Source organism: Lolium rigidum, chromosome 3 (genome assembly GCF_022539505.1).
Source record: "Lolium rigidum isolate FL_2022 chromosome 3, APGP_CSIRO_Lrig_0.1, whole genome shotgun sequence".
NCBI classification, from domain to species: Eukaryota; Viridiplantae; Streptophyta; class Magnoliopsida; order Poales; family Poaceae; genus Lolium; species Lolium rigidum.
This window is the reverse complement of record NC_061510.1, coordinates 270,279,955-270,299,323: the sequence shown is the minus strand read 5'-3', so window position 1 is coordinate 270,299,323 and position 19,369 is coordinate 270,279,955. Positions and strand designations below refer to the sequence as shown.

At 44.0% G+C, this 19,369-nt stretch overlaps 1 protein-coding gene across 1 annotated transcript; it reads right to left on the bottom strand.

Moving 5' to 3' along the window:
* Positions 1 to 862: 862 nt before the first annotated feature.
* LOC124703423 (exocyst complex component SEC3A-like) lies at positions 863 to 12,967 on the bottom strand. The gene is made up of 25 exons (XM_047235639.1): positions 12,796 to 12,967; positions 10,816 to 10,892; positions 10,433 to 10,513; positions 10,272 to 10,339; positions 9,750 to 9,852; positions 9,430 to 9,593; positions 9,076 to 9,193; positions 8,798 to 8,902; positions 6,399 to 6,500; positions 6,176 to 6,313; positions 5,745 to 5,873; positions 5,571 to 5,651; positions 5,398 to 5,472; positions 5,050 to 5,223; positions 4,818 to 4,968; positions 4,664 to 4,728; positions 4,309 to 4,479; positions 4,127 to 4,206; positions 3,835 to 3,916; positions 3,528 to 3,625; positions 3,328 to 3,436; positions 3,162 to 3,230; positions 2,154 to 2,219; positions 1,480 to 1,569; positions 863 to 1,283 (listed from the first exon to the last, which is right to left on the bottom strand). The coding sequence occupies exons 1-25, from the start codon at positions 12,965 to 12,967 to the stop codon at positions 1,173 to 1,175; spliced, it is 2,679 nt and encodes an 892-aa protein (XP_047091595.1). The 3' UTR covers positions 863 to 1,172.
* Between the last annotated feature and the right edge of the window lie 6,402 nt (positions 12,968 to 19,369).

Sequence of the window (19,369 nt, the reverse complement as noted above, 5' to 3'; positions counted from 1 at the left end):
CGCACGTTTACCACCTGAACGTCGTTCGCAAGTGGGGTGGGGGGGGGGGGGGGACACCGGAGCACAGCTTTGCTTCTTCCTCCTATGTTGGTCATTGCCAATTTGCCATCTCGATGGTTTTCTTGGTCGAGTTTCTCTTTATTTTTTCCCGTGGCGGGGCTTTCCTCGGTGATGATTACAAATAGTATTAGATTACAAGCCCGAAATCCATTCAAACTTCCCATCTGAACAAATCGAGGCATTTGTCTGAGAAAAGAAAGTTACTCCCTCTTGCTTCCCGTATTCTCGTTTACACTACATTGCAATTTCTTGATTTCTTTGCCAATGGTTTTCAAGTTAGAAACATTGGTTGCCGTTTCCAGCTACTCAAGTTTGTGTGTATTTTTTTGCATGTCCTCGTGTCCAGAAGAGGGATTTTTTTTGTTTCCTTCAAATTTTCGAATGGGATTATCCTTTTCTTTTTCGAGATTGACAAGGGAGCCATGCAGCAGTGAACCAGTGATAGACAAAAAACGGATAGTAAGATCATGAGGTTTGCCCTGTGACAAACCATGATTGCTTTCAAGCACTTCTTTATCCACATTGGTTTGTTTTATCTTTCACTCACGGCGTCAAAAATGAAGTATCACATCTCAATCAGTCACCGATCTCTACCGTGGGCATTTCAGCTTTTGAATGTACCAAGCCAATGAAGCCAATCTGATATGTTAGCCGTCAATAGGCAGCTTAATGCCTATCAGCGCAAGCTAAATAAAGAAGACCAACGTGAACTTTTGCCGATGTGAAGCTGGGCACAGTAAAGTTGGATTCCTAGCTTACGCGCACATCAGGAATTCAGAGCAGAGGAACTCACAAGAGGAGAGACATGAACAAGAAACGTTTTGGTGTTTCAATATTCGTGATAATCATGCACACGTTTCACCAGACTTGTTACATTCATATTCCTTTGCACCAACAGAAGCTGGTTTGAGATCCTGATTTAAGGATGCAACAGCTCACATCCACTTCTATACAAGGGCCACACACACACATACAATTTGACAAGGAGGAGACATACATATAGAACCCTAACAAGGCCTAAGAAAAAGTGGATCAGCAAAATTAATAGAATGAATTGAATATAGATTAGCTACAGCACTGTGAAATGATACATGGCACTATACTCGTTGTATCTAAAAGGTGGTGAGGACGTCCCTCATTTCGGCAACCGGCATTATGGGCTCGTTTCCATAGATTCGTGTTACCATCTGGACAAAGCTCTCGTACTTGTCCAAGAACTCTTTCTGCAAACATCGAGAAGGTAATGTTGAAAAACATGAGTGATCAAAACATTTTGCAGCCTTCTAAACAAACCATATTGTGTATTGAACCCACGTCAGTCACATAACTCTAATGATTGACCTTACTGCTCTAGAAAATCATAAACCAATCAATAATTTCAAACGAGCAAATTAATAGGGCAATATTAAGGCCGCATACCTTGCATTTATCCCATAGCGAGGGAAATAATTCATCAGAAGTCAATGTCTTTTGTAATCTCCTATACATGGCACCAATCGATTTGTCAATCTGCACAGTTTTAGAATTTCATGAGGAAACATTGTCGAGATGTTACACCACCATCTGAGCCAAATAGAATATGAGGCATGAAACTGTGATCAATATTCCAAATAATTATGGCATGGCCAATGCACTCAACATACTGGACATGTTTAAGCCACATTTGAAAAGGGCATGCACCAAGTGCAGAAAAAATGAGTTAGGAACCCAAATACAACACAATAGGAACCCGTCCAAATCAACAGAATTACACTGCATGCTCCTGTACATATTGAATTAGCAAGGCATCAAAACCATCGACCATTCAGAACATGCAAATGCCAAAAGAACATGCCAGTTTCATTCAACCAAAAATGAATGGCCCCAATCACGGTGGCAAGATGCTCAGTCTTTGGGCTATTTCTATTTTGAAGAAATAAAAATCTGTTATTGGTATGGAAGTACACGCGAGGACAACCCTATCTACCACTCTAAGGCATAAAAGCTCGTCATTTTTTTAAAACGTCAATGACGAGTTTCTGCTCTATACAATTTGTTTAGTAGAAAGCACAGAAATACATTGCAGTCGTGAAACAACTTCAGTGTCTACTTACCCCAGATAAACTTGATTTCAGCACCCTCCTTAGATCAGTTTTTGACAACCCAAGCTGGAAAGGGATCTGTGGAGTTCAAGATAGAAAAAATAGTCGTTCCGTTATCAAGCAATCAGCACTTAACAGAATGCAGGAAAAGCATGCGAATAACTATGTAACAAAACCCGTGGCCTTTTGGTTTCTTCTTGGTCTCCTCGAGTCAGGGCTATCCATGCCAAGAGACCTTTCCACAACTGGTTTGCTTGAAAGCAGAAGAGGGATTTTCCGGTTGGGCATGACATTTGGGGTTACCCCCTACAGGGTCCGGCGGCCACCCTTAGGTTTAACTAAAAAAAATCGAGAAAACGCAATGACATTGCGTTTCTTTTCATTGCATGGAAGAGTTTGTTACAGATTCACACCTCCTAGGAGGCTGTTTTACAGTTTGGGATTGGAAAATTTCTCTTGTACTCATTTGCATTGTTGATGGGATATTTACTCTGCTCAACCCCCAACAACCACCACAAATCCTTCAGTTTTGTTGTGTTATATGGCCATGGGCAGTCTCCCTGTAACTATTGACAGATTATGTTACTGGATTAATTGTTATACTTGTCCAAGCATTACTACTAACTGATAACAACCTTTGAAACTGCTGAATAGGGCAGGAACCAACTGGATCCTATTAAACCCATCAACTTAATGGTTGGTTATGATAGTTGCAAGAATTTTGTATCTCTAAATGCAACAAGTATTGTGAAGACTGTGTTTCGTAGCAGACTAGAAAGGCACATTTTCTAATCCCTCATGGTTATGATAGTTGCAAGAATTTTGTATCTCTAAATGCAACAAGTATTGTGAAGACTGTGTTTCGTAGCAGACTAAAAAGGCACATTTTCCAATCCCTCAAGCATGCCAGCTTAAACAAAATAAGTTCGATTTAGGATTGCTAGCTAGGTTGGGAAACCATGGAGGATAGTAGAGCACTTAAAAGTCCAAAACAGAAATTATGTTACGAAGTTAGCTCACCTCCTCAGCAGCTATTGTGTATGTCAATTCATCGACTTTTCGAGAAAACTGAAACAGCCTCTCAAATTGCTGCCATAAGCCCAAAAATAAGGATGATCTTAGATTTAAAAGTAAGAAAGAAAGGAAAATCCATGCCAAGTAGAATTTAACTGTGTTTTTTACTTACAAGATAAATGAGCGAGCTGATATGGCGAGTGCAGGCTTGTTCATAAGATTCACTAGCCTGGTGGTAGAACTTCGCAAGAGTTGGCACAACATTAGCCAGGTCATAGAGACTGCATAAAACACAAGTATTTCGTTAGTCTCCTAGAACGATCTTTGATGCTAAAAATAATCGGCTAAGATTAAGAGACAATGAAGAGTAACCTGTTCTGAAAAGCAGCATAATTCTCGATTAGTACAATATCCGCAGTTTTAGGATCACCTTGTGCAATTTTCTCCAAAGTTGTGAACATTGTGCTAACCTATACCACAGTACAAGGAGCAATTCATTCATAAATCAACAGACTAGTGAAATATATATTTATCAGCTACAAAATATGCAAGTACAAACTGGCGATTTCGTAAAAGCAAAATAGGACTGAAACTAGTTCAATCAATAAGGCATAAATTTACTAGCAACATAGAGAATACCAAAAAAGTTAGTTGCAATACTGGAAGAAGTTATACTCACTAGCTTTGTGTATGCTTTATCAATTAAGTCTCTAGATTGTCCTTGAATATATTGCTCCATCCGTGACGCGAGGACAGCAAATCTAAATAAAGAGAAGATCATAAAATGATCAGATCTTAGTTTGTTTATGTTAGCAAATAGATACAAAACAAACAACTATAGCAAAGAAGGTTCCATCAGTATGTCTGTAACCAAATATCTAAAGCAGCACTAAATTATAGCACCATGCTATTAGGGATGAGGAATGTATATGCATATTGTCCTTTTTAATGCCATTCATCAAGTTAAGTACCTCGGGATGTAAGCTAGAATTCCTGTTTGACGCACATTTCTTTCATTACGCTCAATTTGATGGCACGCTTCATCAATGAACTGGAATCAGATTAGAACCAAAAGGTATCAGTGAGTAGATAGAAAGCTAATCTCTACTAAATAACTATAATGTAGCTTTTCAGCCTCAACAGGAGCACTAACCCTGCCAAATTGTACTGATATTCTTGACTCCAGGTCATCAAGTAGTTTGCGAACAAATCCTGCAGCATCAGCTTTCTGACCCGAAAGGTAACGTTCTGTAATACCATGCATTGAAATGCAACGCAAGGGATCAATCTTGTATGCCCAATCTACAACAGCATAGAAGTCTTCCTGGAAAAGAGGGGAATAAAATTATACTCTTCAATCAATAAAAGGAGGGTGCAATACTTCATAAGCAGCTGGTTATGTCAAAAGGATTGTGCATTTGACTCGCATAATAGAACTACTCCCTTTTGGTCTTAGAAACTGAATTTTCTTTTGTTCTAGTTTCGTTTCAACATATCATGAAATATACCTGGATTCCATCAAGTAGTTCTTGAAGAGCATCATTCAGTGTACCCAGTTCCACAGATGTATTATCTGGAAATAGAATTGTAACAGATTGCACACTATGGTTATTTGAGAGAAAAGGAGTGTGTACATTCCTCAGCACAGGATGAGAACAGTACCTGGCTTGATATCATTGCCATCCGGATCCATAAGATTCAGGTCGTCATCATCTGGGTCATTTGCTCCAGATCTGTTCTTGTTAACATTAGGAGCACCAGCTGGAACAAGTGCAGGTACTTCAAAGCACATAAAATGTGCAAAAAAGGAACTCTGCAAATGTAATATTCATTAGTTTGTCTGAAAGCCAAACAAGTATAATAAGTAGCTGCATTCAAGGATAATAAGTATAACCTCATCCACAAGAAGCGGGATAAATATTGTAAGCATCTTTGAGTATGCATCAGACACTGTTGAAGTATCAGCACTACTGCCATTCTGGCCACCACTATTAGAACCTTCAAGCCAAACAGCTGGATTTTTGGGTGCTTTGGTACTTGCACGAAGTTCATTGGCAAATTCACGTGCCTGAACCAAATTACATGAAAAAACAATTATGTAGTATACAACTTGCGAAATGGAAGAGCTTGACGCACATTATAAAATCAAGCATAACTGAAGATAAGGTGCAAAATGAGCATATCAAAACTAAAAACAGTAGGTAGAATGTAAAAGTGCGAAGGAAACATATCTTCCCCTGACCTCTCGACGAAGTAGCAAATTAAGAGAAACGCAGTATGCCTTCCTTAAGGGGCCTAAACAGCTCTTGTCCAGACTCTGCGCACAAATGAGCAACCATAAAATGTGAGAAATGGGACTGATGTGAATATATAACAATCTGACATATTAGCAATGAAAACTAGGAGGATTGGGACCTTTAAGTGCTGAAGAAGTCGGGCATAAGTCCTGCATTTGTACCTTAGGTCTGCGTGATCAGGCCGCTTCAATTGCCCTCGCTACTTTCAGTTCAAAGTGAATATCTAAGTCATCCGACCCGAAAAAGTGGAAGATGTAATAAATTACTGCAAACAATGAGGCTATCACGAAACCTGAGAAAAGTAGCTTTTGTCACTTATCATAAAGTCCACCAAGCTAGAGAAGTAGTTCCTCAAGAACTCTGATGCTCGTCGAACAAAAGTTAATTTCAGCTTCTCCAGTTCTGCTCTTTTTTCCCTAACCTGAAAACATTTAAGAAGTTACTTTATTTCTGGTTTGGAGTTGCAGAATCATACATGAACTTAATGCAACGGATGTAAAACTTAAATTGGGTGCTCATCTGAAACATTAGGTCCCAAATACTCAACCCATCGATGGTATTCTGAGACAAAACATTTTTCAGCATTGCAGCTACGGTTTATTCGATGTTCAGGTTGTCACTATTCCATCGTTAAAATGATAAAAAAAATGTACTGGACTTGGTATAAAACTATGAAGAAATGCTATAATAACCGAAACAAGGGTACAGCGGAAGATAACTTACAGCCCGCATGTTAACATAGGAGGGGTCCAAATTTGGCACTTCAAGGGAGCGAATGGCCCCAGTCAACCATTCACAAGCCTCAACATTTTTCAGCATCCGTGATTCTTCAAATGAACCTCCGGTTAATGATGCTGCAAACTGCATTGTATTTCAATGAAATAATGAATATTAGACATCATAAATTCACTATGGGAGATAAATATCCTTCCTCTCTGAACCATACCTCCTGTGGAATTCGCAGCCGCTCAAGCAATTTCTCCAGCTCTTCGACAAGTCCTTTATTATTTACAGATTGCATCTCCAAGCCATTGTTACGCGATTCAATCTGCAAAATATGAGCATAATAAGGAATATCGTCAAACAAAATAGCAAGCAGATATTATAATAACAATAAAACATGGATCTTTAACTATTTGTGAGATATGTGAAATAAATTTTCTTACAGATACTGGTAAGGGAAATGTCACAGACTACAGTTCACCGATAGAACCAACAAACACATAACACATGGTCACACAGGATCACAAAACAAAAATGAGAATGCTCTGTTTGCAACTGGGACAATGGGAAAAGGATTAATTCCTTGTTATTCAAAGTTGTGTTCTCCACATTTTGAGGGAGCCTGAAACTGATTACAAGTGTCCCATGGTCATACCCAAAAAAGGATCTTTCCCAGAGTATGAAACAAGTACAAGGAGGCAGTTCTACCTGTAATCTATATCGAAAAAGTTACTGCCAGTAACAGGATAAACCAGTTGGAGCAATTAAGACGATTAAAGCAGCTCATATATTTCAACAGGTTACTGCCAGCTGTGATTTGTGAAATAGTAAGGTTTACACTAATTCTTTTGCGTGGAATCACATTTCAGTGTCATAAGCGAAGTTCCATGGACTAGAAATAATCTACTGTATGAACACGAGCTCTGCAAGGATGTATGCTAGAACTAGCAGCCTTATACTTATGCATTAAGAAAGGCACACATATGAGGCTGCAGCCTTATAGCGGACTCACACACTTCTGCCTCATATATATCTTTAGAAAGTGTCATAGGAAAGAGTTTACTAGTGATTTGTGTCGGGGTCGGCAGAGTGGCAGTTAGGAGTGGGCAGAAAAGCCGATGACCGAAAACTGAACCCAAAAAGGCCGAGAAGAGAAACAAAAAAACTGAGACCAGACACAAATTAATTTGGGTAGCGGATATGAATGATTGAATTCAATTTGGTAAGAAAGTTCCGGTTACCGATTTAACCAAAACGACCAAAACATAATTATCCGAGGCCTGAACCCACCCATAAGTCCATCGCAAATTAGGACCGTGCTGCCCAACCCACAGGCCACAGCCATACACATCTCCGCTTTCCTTCCCACTCAGCCACTACCCACCCGACCACTACTAGCACCACAGGCAACCCTAGGCACCGCAGCCCGCACTAGCCACCAACCCGCAACACCGCTGGACGCCTGGAAGCTGCCTCATTGATCGCCCGCCACCTGCTGCTATTCTCCAAGGGGCAGGGGTGCATGAGCCAGACAGCAAACACATCCCCAAGGACGACGCACGACCGACAGCGTCAACAAACACCAAACATTCCTACAACATGAATCTCTTCCAAGCTTTATTCTTCGAAATTTCGTACTTAGTACTGTCCAATTTTGGTGCTGACAAACACCAACAGTGCAACACACGGTCCAGTCATGACGGAATGCCCACCAGGAGTGGCAGTGGTCTGTGCTCTTTCAGGCAAAGACATCAGAAGTGTCTTACCAGCTCGAAGACTTCCAGTGCAAGCTTCTTGTGCTGGAACTGATAGTTCCAGGCTTTGATTTTTTTACACGATATGTAACTCACCGCTTATCTTGGCACTTTCTGGTGAGATTTTTGTTTGGTCTTTGTAATAATTTGGCTGCGTGCATCCTTAGTTGGTGCAGAGGCCAGGGGTAATAAAGCTTCCATTTTCTAAAAAAATTACCTTGCTTTGTGCTTGATACATTTGCTCTTTGTACGTATCTGTACGAACATGATTAAAATTATAAGGAGTACTTTTCACTTGGAAAGGTCAGGTTTCTGGTTGGGTTAGGAGTCAAATTGTCTATGTGTATCAAGTCAATCATATTTCTAAACAGCTACCGTGTAAGCCTTTTAATCAAGCAATGAAGAACCAATAGTTCAATTAAGCCTGTCATGTTATCATCGCAGGAAACAGGCAATGCGGCAGCTAGATGAGAGCAAGCCCCTACCCGGTCTTTGGACCCTTACCAAGCCAAACCATAACATCCAAAATCAAAGGGGGGGAAACCAGCAGAACATGCCAGCTAATGACTAAAATTAGACAGTTTCAGTGCATGGTATATTCTGCAAGAGTGCTAAGTGTTTGCTTCGAGATAATTTAATCTCCAAACCATTTTGATATCATACTAGCAACTGTTCAGGATTAGTACTAGTTGCCACAGAAACCATACTACAGCCAACTAGCTACATTCCTTGGAGTCAAAGCAAAAGGGCCAATTCTGAACTCGACTCAGTAATATTGTGGTTGCCAAACATGTCAACTGGATGGATTGGCATTTCTTCCCTTCCAAATGACATCTACAACTTATCATATAGATTTTATGAAGCATACCGATGAAATATCTTCTCTCATATGTCTCAGCTTCAGATTGAAAATCCGCAACCACTCATCCATATCATCTACGGCTGCACTAGCAGAATCCAGACCCTGCAAAACCTGCAAAGTCAAGCAGTTGTCAGTCAATGGAATAAAATAGTGTGATAGAAGAATCAACAATCATGATTTTAAATAAGTGACATACGCAGCAGGGCAGTTTGATACCACAGAAAATCCATTAGCGTTGCAAACAAAATTTGATGACAGAAAGTAAATAATATAGAATGATATACCTCCTCTACTAAAGGCTCACTTTCCAGTAACTGATAGACATTAGCTGCTTCCAAAGCAACAAGCTCCTGCTTCAATCTCTCAGAGAAAGCATCGGCTTCACCTATTCCCATAACATACCTGCATCATCTAGACATGTCAAATATGTGCTGCCAAGAAGTCAGCAATGCTACGTTGAAACAAGAAACAGAACATGAATTAATTAGTAGATATGCAGCTTTAAATATCATAAATTAAGCTTGACAGAAAAACTTGCTACAAAAAATTAATATGATAAGAAATAGCTATATTATACGGTTTGAGAATCTGTGTGAATTGGAAAAGAAAACTCAATGTAAGATATAACAGGTTCTTACGTGTCGAGAAGTGCCTCCATGTCCTCCTCCTCATCCTTTGCTTGAGACACAAGATCATTTTCGACAGTAACTGTTACTGTTACTTTCCTCTCAGTTTGAGTGACAACAGATGTTTCTTGGCCATCTTGGTTACTCACTTGGTTATCTAGTGTCAATGCATTTTCCTAAAAAAGATAATTTAAAAAATATCAAGCCAGCAACAATTAGAGTGCCTCAGTTTGTACAGAAAAAACTATCGTCAGCTTGAAAAGAGAGGGCGGCGGGTACAAGGGAAGGTCATAAGCAGGTCTTGGTAATAGGAAACAAAGTTTTATATGCACCTTTGCCCAGAGAGCTAACTCCACAATATCAATCCCAACAACTTTTGGAAGATAACTAAGTATCTCTTTGCACATGTTCAAGATACAAAAAAGTAGGCGATTTCTGCAAAATAAATAACAATCAATTGTTAAAGGTCTCCTAGGTCAACACATGAATGTGATGTACCTTAACCTTACCATCCACATGGACACATGTTAGTCTTTTACTTTTAGTCTTTTGTTATGCATAAACCTAAAAGACTGGTTTGCTACTCCAGGTCTTCTAAAGGACTGGGTAGCTCAACATGACGATAGAAAGCAAACAGACACTACATATGAACAGTTCAGTTTATATATTACCAGGCAAATACAGCGCAAAGAAGATGCAAAAAAGTTATTGAAAAATAATAGTTAAAAGCAGAGTAGATAGCACTTAAGAAAGATAACTCTATTTATTGTTTGCTAAATTTAAAATAGGAGGCAAAACCAGCTGACCAAAAGTAACAGATCTAACACCACAGAGCAAACTTTCTAGGAAACAACCTGTCATCAATGTTTCGCATTGTCCATTGTGGAGGGGCAACAGTCTGACTCCTAAGGTTATCAAACCCCTGCAGTGCAGGTCATCAAAGAGTTAGAAGTGGATATAACAAATAGCTCTTTAACTACTCAACAGAAGAAGAATGCAAGGGGAGCTGAAGTACCAGAACAAATGTGCAACCACTAGGATCACTTGAAATAACCTCCACCTTTGTAAGATGTTTCAACTTGTAAAGTTTGGCCGGCTGAAGCAAAAGGATCAGGTTAAGTTTCTATCAGAAGACCGAAAGAGTGGAGGAGAAGTACCACCACAGAACATAGTGCAAATCCATTATCCGGTTGGTTGATGATGCGTATTATAATCAGATAGTAGGAATGTTCATGCACTATCATGAATCATAAGGTAGACAATGATTGAAAGATAAATGTGCATATGCACCATTAGCAAAAAAATACTAGACAAATCAAACAGTGTTTTCATCTGGTGGACAACAGTATAAAGCTATCACATAACTAATGCCACTACACAAGACACTGTGAAACGAACCTCGAGAACTGCCCCTGATGAATATTTCAATACTCGGAGAAAAGCTTTATTTGCCTCGCCTTTTGATGAATGTTTAGCTGCATGAAGTTGGCACTGTTTAGCAGGTGTTGTAAAAATCTTGTATTACAGAATAGTTATTACCTAGAAGTTTCCTAGCACAGAGCAATTGAGCCATAATCAAATGTCATCAAAGCTACAGCTGATAAATAAAAATATTAACTAATCTCCACCACTAAAGAAACTAACAATGCGAAGTGAAGCGCACCAAACAGAAATTACATTATGTGATTTGAACATGCCGCCCATTGTGACACAACACTGAACCAATCCAAACCAAATCTGAGCACTCATAGTGTGCTTCAAACAAAAAGAAGTCACCACTGGGATTAGAGCTATCTAGATCATCTTCTTCCTTTTGAACAGTTCCACGTGACAAATTCCTGACTAAGCTATGGATTTATGTATTTAAAATTTTCAATCCCACCATAAATTTTGTGAACCGAAAACTGCACTGGCAATCCTACAAGCAACCCAGCAGTCTCTGTCAAAAGATCAAAATAGAAACTATGTGGGGAAACATAACTCGGATCCTGTACTTATATGAATAAATTTTGAGGGCCAGTTTGGGAACCCTATGCTAGCGTGGATCGTTCAACTACGGATTGTTGAAAGAGACTGTCTGGGTAACCTGGACTGGAGAACTCCTGGGTCGATCAATTTCATCCACGGGTAGAAACTAAGTGCCTTCCAAGTCCCTAACCCACTCTGTGACAAAGTATGGCAGACTCTTTCTAACAGTGCAACAAATCAGGTGCACAAGGCCCAACTAGTGAACAAATTAAAAACTTATCTGATGCCATCCAATCCCATTCATGCACCCTAAGACAAACAATGATATGTACAACTCCAACGCCAGCACCACCCACATATTGCTTGCTCTGCTTTGTCCCGTGACATTAGAGAATAGGGATTGTTCATTGTTACACGTCATCCACAGTTCCACACATTCTGGATTTGATCCCAATACAAGGCATTCATGTTGGACAGCTTCCATGGGCTGACTTAGGAACTTCCTTTAAAATTTTCCTTTATTTCCTTTCTGCTAGGTCAGTTTAACCTCTACCAAATTTTTTTCATTCATAACTATGCTGTTCCTTGTTACTGCAGACTGCAAATGAAAGATTTTGGCAAGTCGGGTGCACAAACATGCTTGTATTACTGTTGAAGAGCAGGCAGCAGTGATTTTCCATGCAGGGGCAGGTGGGATGGAATCGTCTTGGATGAGTTTGTGTACCGATTTGAGGCTTGTGCGCCTTATAGGTTGCCCTCCAACAACGATGACCATCTCGTCTCACAAGTTGCGAGTGCTCATTGTCATCTCTGACCAACTACCTTAGCTCCAACAGACTGTGGTTCACGAGGATTTAGCTAATTAGCTCCAGCACCCGGCTCGGTCGATTCTAGCTACAATCTGCTCCATTGCTAAGTTTTTGCAACCGATCCATGTATTAGGTCTCTGGGTGCCGGTATTTGCATTTTCTACATCTCAGCTCAGCGTGGTGAGAGCTCAAAAGGACAAGATTTTGTACACATGCGCACTGGATGGATCTGGCTAGTGAATGTAGGCTACTTCCAGCATCAGCTGCTGCTCCAGCTTCAGATAGTGAATGGGAGCTGACCGCGTCAAATAGGTAAAATGGATCTAGATACTCTGCTGAAACCAGCGGCTGGCATAACCATTAGTTCGGCCCAAGCTACCAAGATCACAGCAACGGTCTCCTATAAGTGGAAAACAGCAAAATTCGGCTCCAGAAAAGCTTGCTGCCCGAAGTAGCTAGCATCTCCGGTCAACGAAATCAGCGCCGCGCTAATCCAAACCCTGACATGGCGGCAGCAGGAAGCAAAGCAGAATCGAAGCAGCGCACAGCAAAGCTAGGCAGGAGAGGGGTAAGGGGGGTGTAAAGGAAGGAAGCAACAGACTTGTGAGGGCGAGCACGCGTGGCTTGGCGAGGCGTCCGAGCTTCTCGAAGATGCCGCGGCCCTTGGCGACGCGGATGGAGAAGGTGACCTCCTCGCCGCGCGCTCCCGACGCGGCCACGGCCGCCGCGCAGGCCCGGCGCAGCTCGGCGTCGTCGGCGCTGGACTTGGCCATTCTGAAGCGCGCCGCTCCTCTTCGCCGGCCCTGGCTCCCCGCCGATCTGATGGGAGGGAGGGGAAGGGGTCAGAGGAACGGAACTGGTTGGTAAGAGAAGAGCAGCGTGCTGTGTTGTGGTGGTGATTAGTACTAGTATAGTCAGGAAATGATTTCCTTCCTTTAGGACAGGCGAGGGCTGGATTGCTGGGCGTGGCGACGGGTTCAACTTGACTTGGTGGAGACCCGCGGTGGAACCGGGCTCGAGTCGGAACTCGGAAATCCTCATGTTAAATTTTCATGAAGCCACTTTATGAGCGTAGCACGTGAAGATGTACCCGTGAGTTTTTCTGTTTTTCCTTTCAAAAAAATTTAACATTTTAAAATATGTCTAAGATGTATTTTAAAAATAAAAAGGAGCATATGCTTTCATGTTCTAAAACATTACTCCCCAAGATAGACACATATGTAATGCCATGTGCTTGTCAGTTTGCTAACGGGCAAAATTCATTCAATCAAATCATTTAAAACTCAAAATAAATTCATCTATATACATGTCTATCTATACTAAATTCAATATACGATCGCATTAAGCCACGCCACGAAAACTATTTCTCCCAGCAGTTCTGAACCAAGCCGCCACCTCCGCCCCTTAGTCTGACATAAGTCGGTTCGCTCTCCTCTAGCCGGCCTCGCTGACATCAGGAGGGGGTGGAGAACCCGATCTATTAGTTGAGATTTTGATGTATTAGGTTAGGGTTTTGTTACCGTACGTCTTTTTTTCGCCCTCGCGTTAATGGACATTGGCATCGTCTACAATAGTTATATCCCCCGATGATGAGATCTTCTTCCTGACGGCAATGATGGCGTTGATAGATCAAAATTCATAGGTACGGTCTTTCAGATCTTGCTTCAGATCGGTTTTGGAATTTCTATCAAAGTTGTCAAGAGGATGATGATTCTCGCAATTTGTGTCCCAGATGTTAAATCTTCGACAATGGTGGTTCGCATAATCATCTCCCCAACGATGCTTAAGGGCGGTTCGGTTATTGCTTCCTGAACTATTGGTGTTGGTACTCAGACGATGTTGGTTGTTAGCACCGTTATTTATCTTTTTCTACACATAATATAAAAATATCTTGTTTCGTGGAACGACTTTGCGAACGCATAGAATATCAAGTTGTATACGCACTTTTTTTGTCAGATTTTTTTAACATTTTATAATATGCTTAAAATTTATTTAAAAATCAGAAGCATATGCTTCCGGGTGAAAACCGCCTGTCTCCTACCTAAAAAAAGAGGAATTTTACTTTTTGTCATGCTTTACTTTGGCACTTTATAATTTGCCCTCTTTTACATTGACCTCTACCTTTTGCCACTATTTACTCTCGCAATCGATTATTTGCCCCTTCATACCCTTGCCCAGACGCTGTGACGAAAATGTCCCCATAACTGATCGATCGAGATGAGGAGTCGATCCTCACAGCCAACGCAGAAAAAGCGACGGCGGCCGGCGGAAACGCTCACAGGGGACGACATTGATTCAACAATTGTAGAGTTGTCGTTGGATGTTAGCTAACACCACAAAAAAATTTTACGACAATCCATTTTCATGGTAGTAATCCTTTTCATTGACAAAGTTTTTGTCAGTGGAATGCATTCCGTGGTTGAAGACGTGTGATAAATGGATCTACCATGGATCGCCATGGCAGATGTGTTCGCATTACCATGAAAATGGCTACTGTGGTAGATTTTTTTCCGAAATGGTGTTGGCGTCAGAAACCCACCGGCGGGCAGCGACTGGCCAACACGGTAGAGCCGGGAACGACTAGGGCTGCGGCTGGCCCCAGTCCCTCAGAGCGACGGCCCGCAAAGCCTCCTGGTCGCGCGCCGATGCTTCGGGTCGCAAGGGCGTGCCACCGACCTATACCCGGTCGGGAAGGTGTGGATGATGCCTCGCTTAGTTTCCTGCAGGGCACACACGTACACGTTAAATACGAGCCTCGATCGGCTCTCGAGTTGTCCTGTAAATCGGCTCAGGGAGCCGATTCACCCATGATTCGTCCAAGGTGGCCGAATATATGGTGGTCCTGCTTGATCAACATAAAGCGTATGAGATCCACGACGATCTAGGGTTTTCACCGCATAATCGGATCATCCTACTCACGATTGGGCCTCGCGCTCACGCACGGTAAACGTAAGCCAGCCCTAGACAAGGCCTAAAAACCAACACTAGGTCGATCCTCGGAACGTCTCCGTCTAGGGGCAGCAAACTACACCCTGCATGCCGCCGGATCCTCCAACCCTTTGTAAGGCCTAACTATTGCAGATATTAAACTAATCCTTGACGAATCAAGGATCGACCATAACGGATCGGATCTACTAAACACCGATCAAGCGGGGTGCCGCCCCTGCACCCATGATGAGGCACAAGGACGGCTAGACGCGCAAGGGCTGCACTACGCGAGCATATGATGCTAAGAACGATGCTAACCCTAACGCGTCTATGATAACTACGTTGCTCGCCATCAAAAACGCTTCGATGACGAGCAACGCATGAACAACTAGGCGAGGCTTGTGCTGCCTAGATCGCGAGATGCGATCTAGGCGAGCATGATGCTTACCGGAGGAACCCTCGAGACGAAGGAGTTGGCGATGCGCCGAGATTGGTTTGTGTTGAACGTTGGTTGTTGTTTATTCCATAAACCCTAGGTACATATTTATAGTCCAGGGGACTTTCTAATGTGGGCGTGCACTAAACCGTGCACGAGATAAACTCTAATTTCTAAACTAAGACGCGATCCAATATGTTACAGATACATGGGCGGTTTAGCCCAACTTGGTAAACAAGGCCGATTCACGTATTTCCTTCCATGTATAATATTCACGTCCATCTTGATCGCGGCCCACCTCTGACTTGGCCAAATTCTGGTGATAACACATGCCCCCTGGTTTTGGAAATGACATTTCCAAAATCATTATGCCTTTCCCGTCGGGTCACGTCATGGCAGAGCAGAACTGTCGCAGTATACTTCGTGATGACGTCTTGCCTCCTCGCCTTCTCTGCATGACTTGACGGTTCGTGCTCGCGCTCTCGAAAACCGCTTGGGCATTAAATCACTTTGCCCCTTTTTATTTGGCCACCCTCATAATTCCTTTCTTCATCCCCTTGTCCCACGGCGGCCATCGGCAAACCATTAGCCGCCATGGATTCTTCCTCTTCCACTGCCTCCTCTGGCCTGTCCCTCCATTCCTCCTCCTCCAGCGAGTTCGAGCAGGAGGTCGATCTGATGGCCATCTACGAAGCCCGCGCCCCAGAATATTGGGACGCGCGGGACTGGGACTTCTCCAATGAGTCAGAAGAAGACGAACCCCTCACCGATGGGGAAGAGGACCTTCATTTCCTCCTTGACGGAGAGCTGGAAGTGACAAGTGACGACGACCTCTTCTCCTGGGAAGGGAGCTTCTCCTCCGATGAGGAAGAGGAGAAAGAGGAAGAAGACGAGGATGACCCCTTCGAGGGTTACCCCCCAGCGAAGCGCCCTCGCATGTGGTGGGACGGCGACGACAGCGATGACGAAGAAGAGGATGAAGCCCCCGCAAAGGGCCTCGGGCGCAGCGACGAGGAGCCCGTCGGCAGCAGCGCTGATGGGAACTCCGGGGATGAGGACGAAGGCAGTGACAGCTCGTAGATTAGGATCTACCAGTGTAGGTCTAGTAGTAGTGGCCCCTCCTTTGTTCTTCCTTTCTTAAGCAATCGGTTCCTTCCTTGTAAGAAATCTAGTCATCAATGGAAAATTCCCAACTTGACTTCACTGATTCCCTTTTTTTTATGCTAACTTGGCCGATTGTCAACTCAATCGTTTTTTCTAAATGAACTGATTTCCACACATCGTTCCCCATCCTTTTGGCATCGGAATGATTGTGAGCCTGGTCAGTGCTCAACAAGCTTGTATCCGCGAAACCAGCCGATGACCATGTAATCGGCTTCTCCAACAGAGCATCCAGGAGGCCAGCCGCTCCCCGAGCCTCGACCCAGGTGAGAACCATGATGGGAGTCCGCAATTCAGACAAACAGTCACAGGTATGATCACGCCTGGAAGAGACATTGCGCGGGGCCAACCAGCCGATCATCCTTCTCCCACTGTCAGGTGCCCCCCGAGCCTTTGATCAAGGCGAGCATGAGAGCGTATCACGAGTATCGGGCCACTATCCGCTTCTCAGCCGCGGTACAGCATCAACCGATTCTGACCCAATCGGTACGTTTAACAACAGAGGACCTTCAAAGAGCATTGCCCCCCGAGCTTCTTCAGCTTTCATCCATGTAGCAGAAAAAACTTCTATCCAAAGGGCCGATGCAGTCAACCTCCCCCTTGAACTAAGAAGCCCCCAGACGGGGTGGCTCTAACGGACTAAAAGTAGCCCTGGATGCCCATTTGCAACAGCTGTATTCCTTGAGTCGATGTCTGCGCATCGGCTGTGCTAAAAAATTTTTGAATAAATTAAATTTTTTTTTAGGCCGATTTGTGTATCGGCCCCCATATTTGATAGTACTATCTCGTATCCTCATGTTTTATCCACCTAGGTGCCCCCCCGAGCCGATTCTGTCAAGAGAATTGATGGTATCGGCTCTTCGAGCGATCCCTGTTGGGTCGAACGTTGATCCCAGGCAAAATAGGTGGTGAGGATAATTTTGGCCGATTGCTGGAATCGGCCTCCACGTTGCTTGCTCGGTGAAGGTTTAGTAATATCCCTTCAACAGTTTCGGAGGGCCGATCGCAAGGATCAGCCTCGTCATCTCTGTCCATCGATGTTGTTCTTGCTACACGGTCAGTCCGGTGGATAAAACCAGCCTCACCCCGTTCCTTGTCACATCGATGCGTTCGCAGTCGTCCAGATTGATGCCCGAGAGTGGCTCTTGGCCTGATGTCTCCCAAATGTCCATGCCGGCTGTCGAAATCTCAGCTGAGTCATCTGCGTGGACGACTTCCACTTCATCTCCATCCCACTGTATTAGGCATTGATGCATCGTGGATGGAATGCAACAATTGGCGTGGATCCAATCTCTTCCCAGCAGTACAGCATAGGTACTCTTGCTGTCGACGACAAAGAACGTCGTAGGGACAGTTTTCCTTCCTACGGTCGGATCCACATTCAGAACACCTTGCGCGTCAGATGCTTGGCCGTTGAAATCGCTCAGTGTTACGTTGGTCTTGATAAGATCTGAGCTGGAGCGTCCCAACCGACGTAGCATGGAGTATGGCATAATGTTAACTGCCGCTCCGGTGTCCACCAACATCTTATTGACAAGCTGCCCATTGATGTAACCTCGTAAGTACAGGGCCTTCAGATGCCTGTAGCTTCTTTCTCGCGGCTTCTCGAAGATGACCGGCCGTGGGCCACGATCCAATTGCGCCACAGGTGCTTCACATAACCTTGGAGCGCTAAATTCCGCGAGAAGGATGAAGACCATGTTCGTGCCGGCCGATGTTTCATCATCGGCTTTCCTCGCTTAGGGCGCCACTCTTTTCTTTGTGGCCGACCTTCTTCATCCAGGGTTTGCTGAATTTTGGCGGCCGGGTCAGGCCGTGCCTTCCTCGGCGCGTGCAGATATAACCTTTCGGCTTCTTCCAACGCACGTAGTCGCTGAACTCTTCGTTTTTGGGAGCGGCTGAGCCCGTCAGGACACCATCTTGGCCGATGATACTTATCCTCTTCATCATCGTCCTCTAGTTCCTCGTGATCTCCCATCCGAACGGACTCAGTATGCTTGCTCCAAAGCGGGAGAGGTCCCAGACGCTCGAACACGGATACGTTGGCTGTCTCCTTCTTCTTCTGGTTGCATTCTGGGCAGTTGCCGATTGTTGGTAATCGGCTCATTCCTGAATCCCAGCGAGTGTCCGAAGAAGGGGCAGTCCCGATGCCTTCCCACGTTATCCGACCCTTCAGACCTTCCTCCGGCGCGACGTTCATACCCGTCGTCGTGGCCGTTGGTCCGACGATACCTCCCGTCCGCATCAGACCGATGATCTCTTTGCTCGCCTTCGCCGTAGCGGTGATGTCGGTCGTATGGCTGATCGTATTTGCTGAGGAGGTGCTCGGGAAACGAGCGTGGACACTGTGGGTTCCTCACCTCCTCCTCGGCCGGGTACCGTTTATCGTCGTCTTGGGGCCGGTCTCGCGGACCGGCTCCCTCCTTCTCTCTGCCACGAGCATGGCTGCTCTCCGCTTTGTCCGCGCCATGGCGAATCACGAACCCTGCCATATTGGCATCGAACGAGAACCCTGGTTCCCTTATGGAGGGGCTGAGGTCGACCGTATCGTCGCCAGGCAAAGGACGTGTGCCTCCGTCGAGCCTGATGCCGTGTGAACGGGTCTTCCCATAGGAGCCGATGAGTGCGGTTCCGATGACCGCCTTGGCCT

Coding starts and splice junctions, on each gene's coding strand:
- LOC124703423 (XM_047235639.1), bottom strand. CDS start 12,967: ATGGCCAAGTCCAGCGCCGACGACGCCGAGCTGCGCCGGGCCTGCGCG. Junction 9,594..9,749: donor AGTTAGCTCTCTGGGCAAAG/GTGCATATAAAA, acceptor TATCTTTTTTAG/GAAAATGCATTGACACTAGA. Junction 3,917..4,126: donor ATTCTAGCTTACATCCCGAG/GTACTTAACTTG, acceptor CTCTTTATTTAG/ATTTGCTGTCCTCGCGTCAC.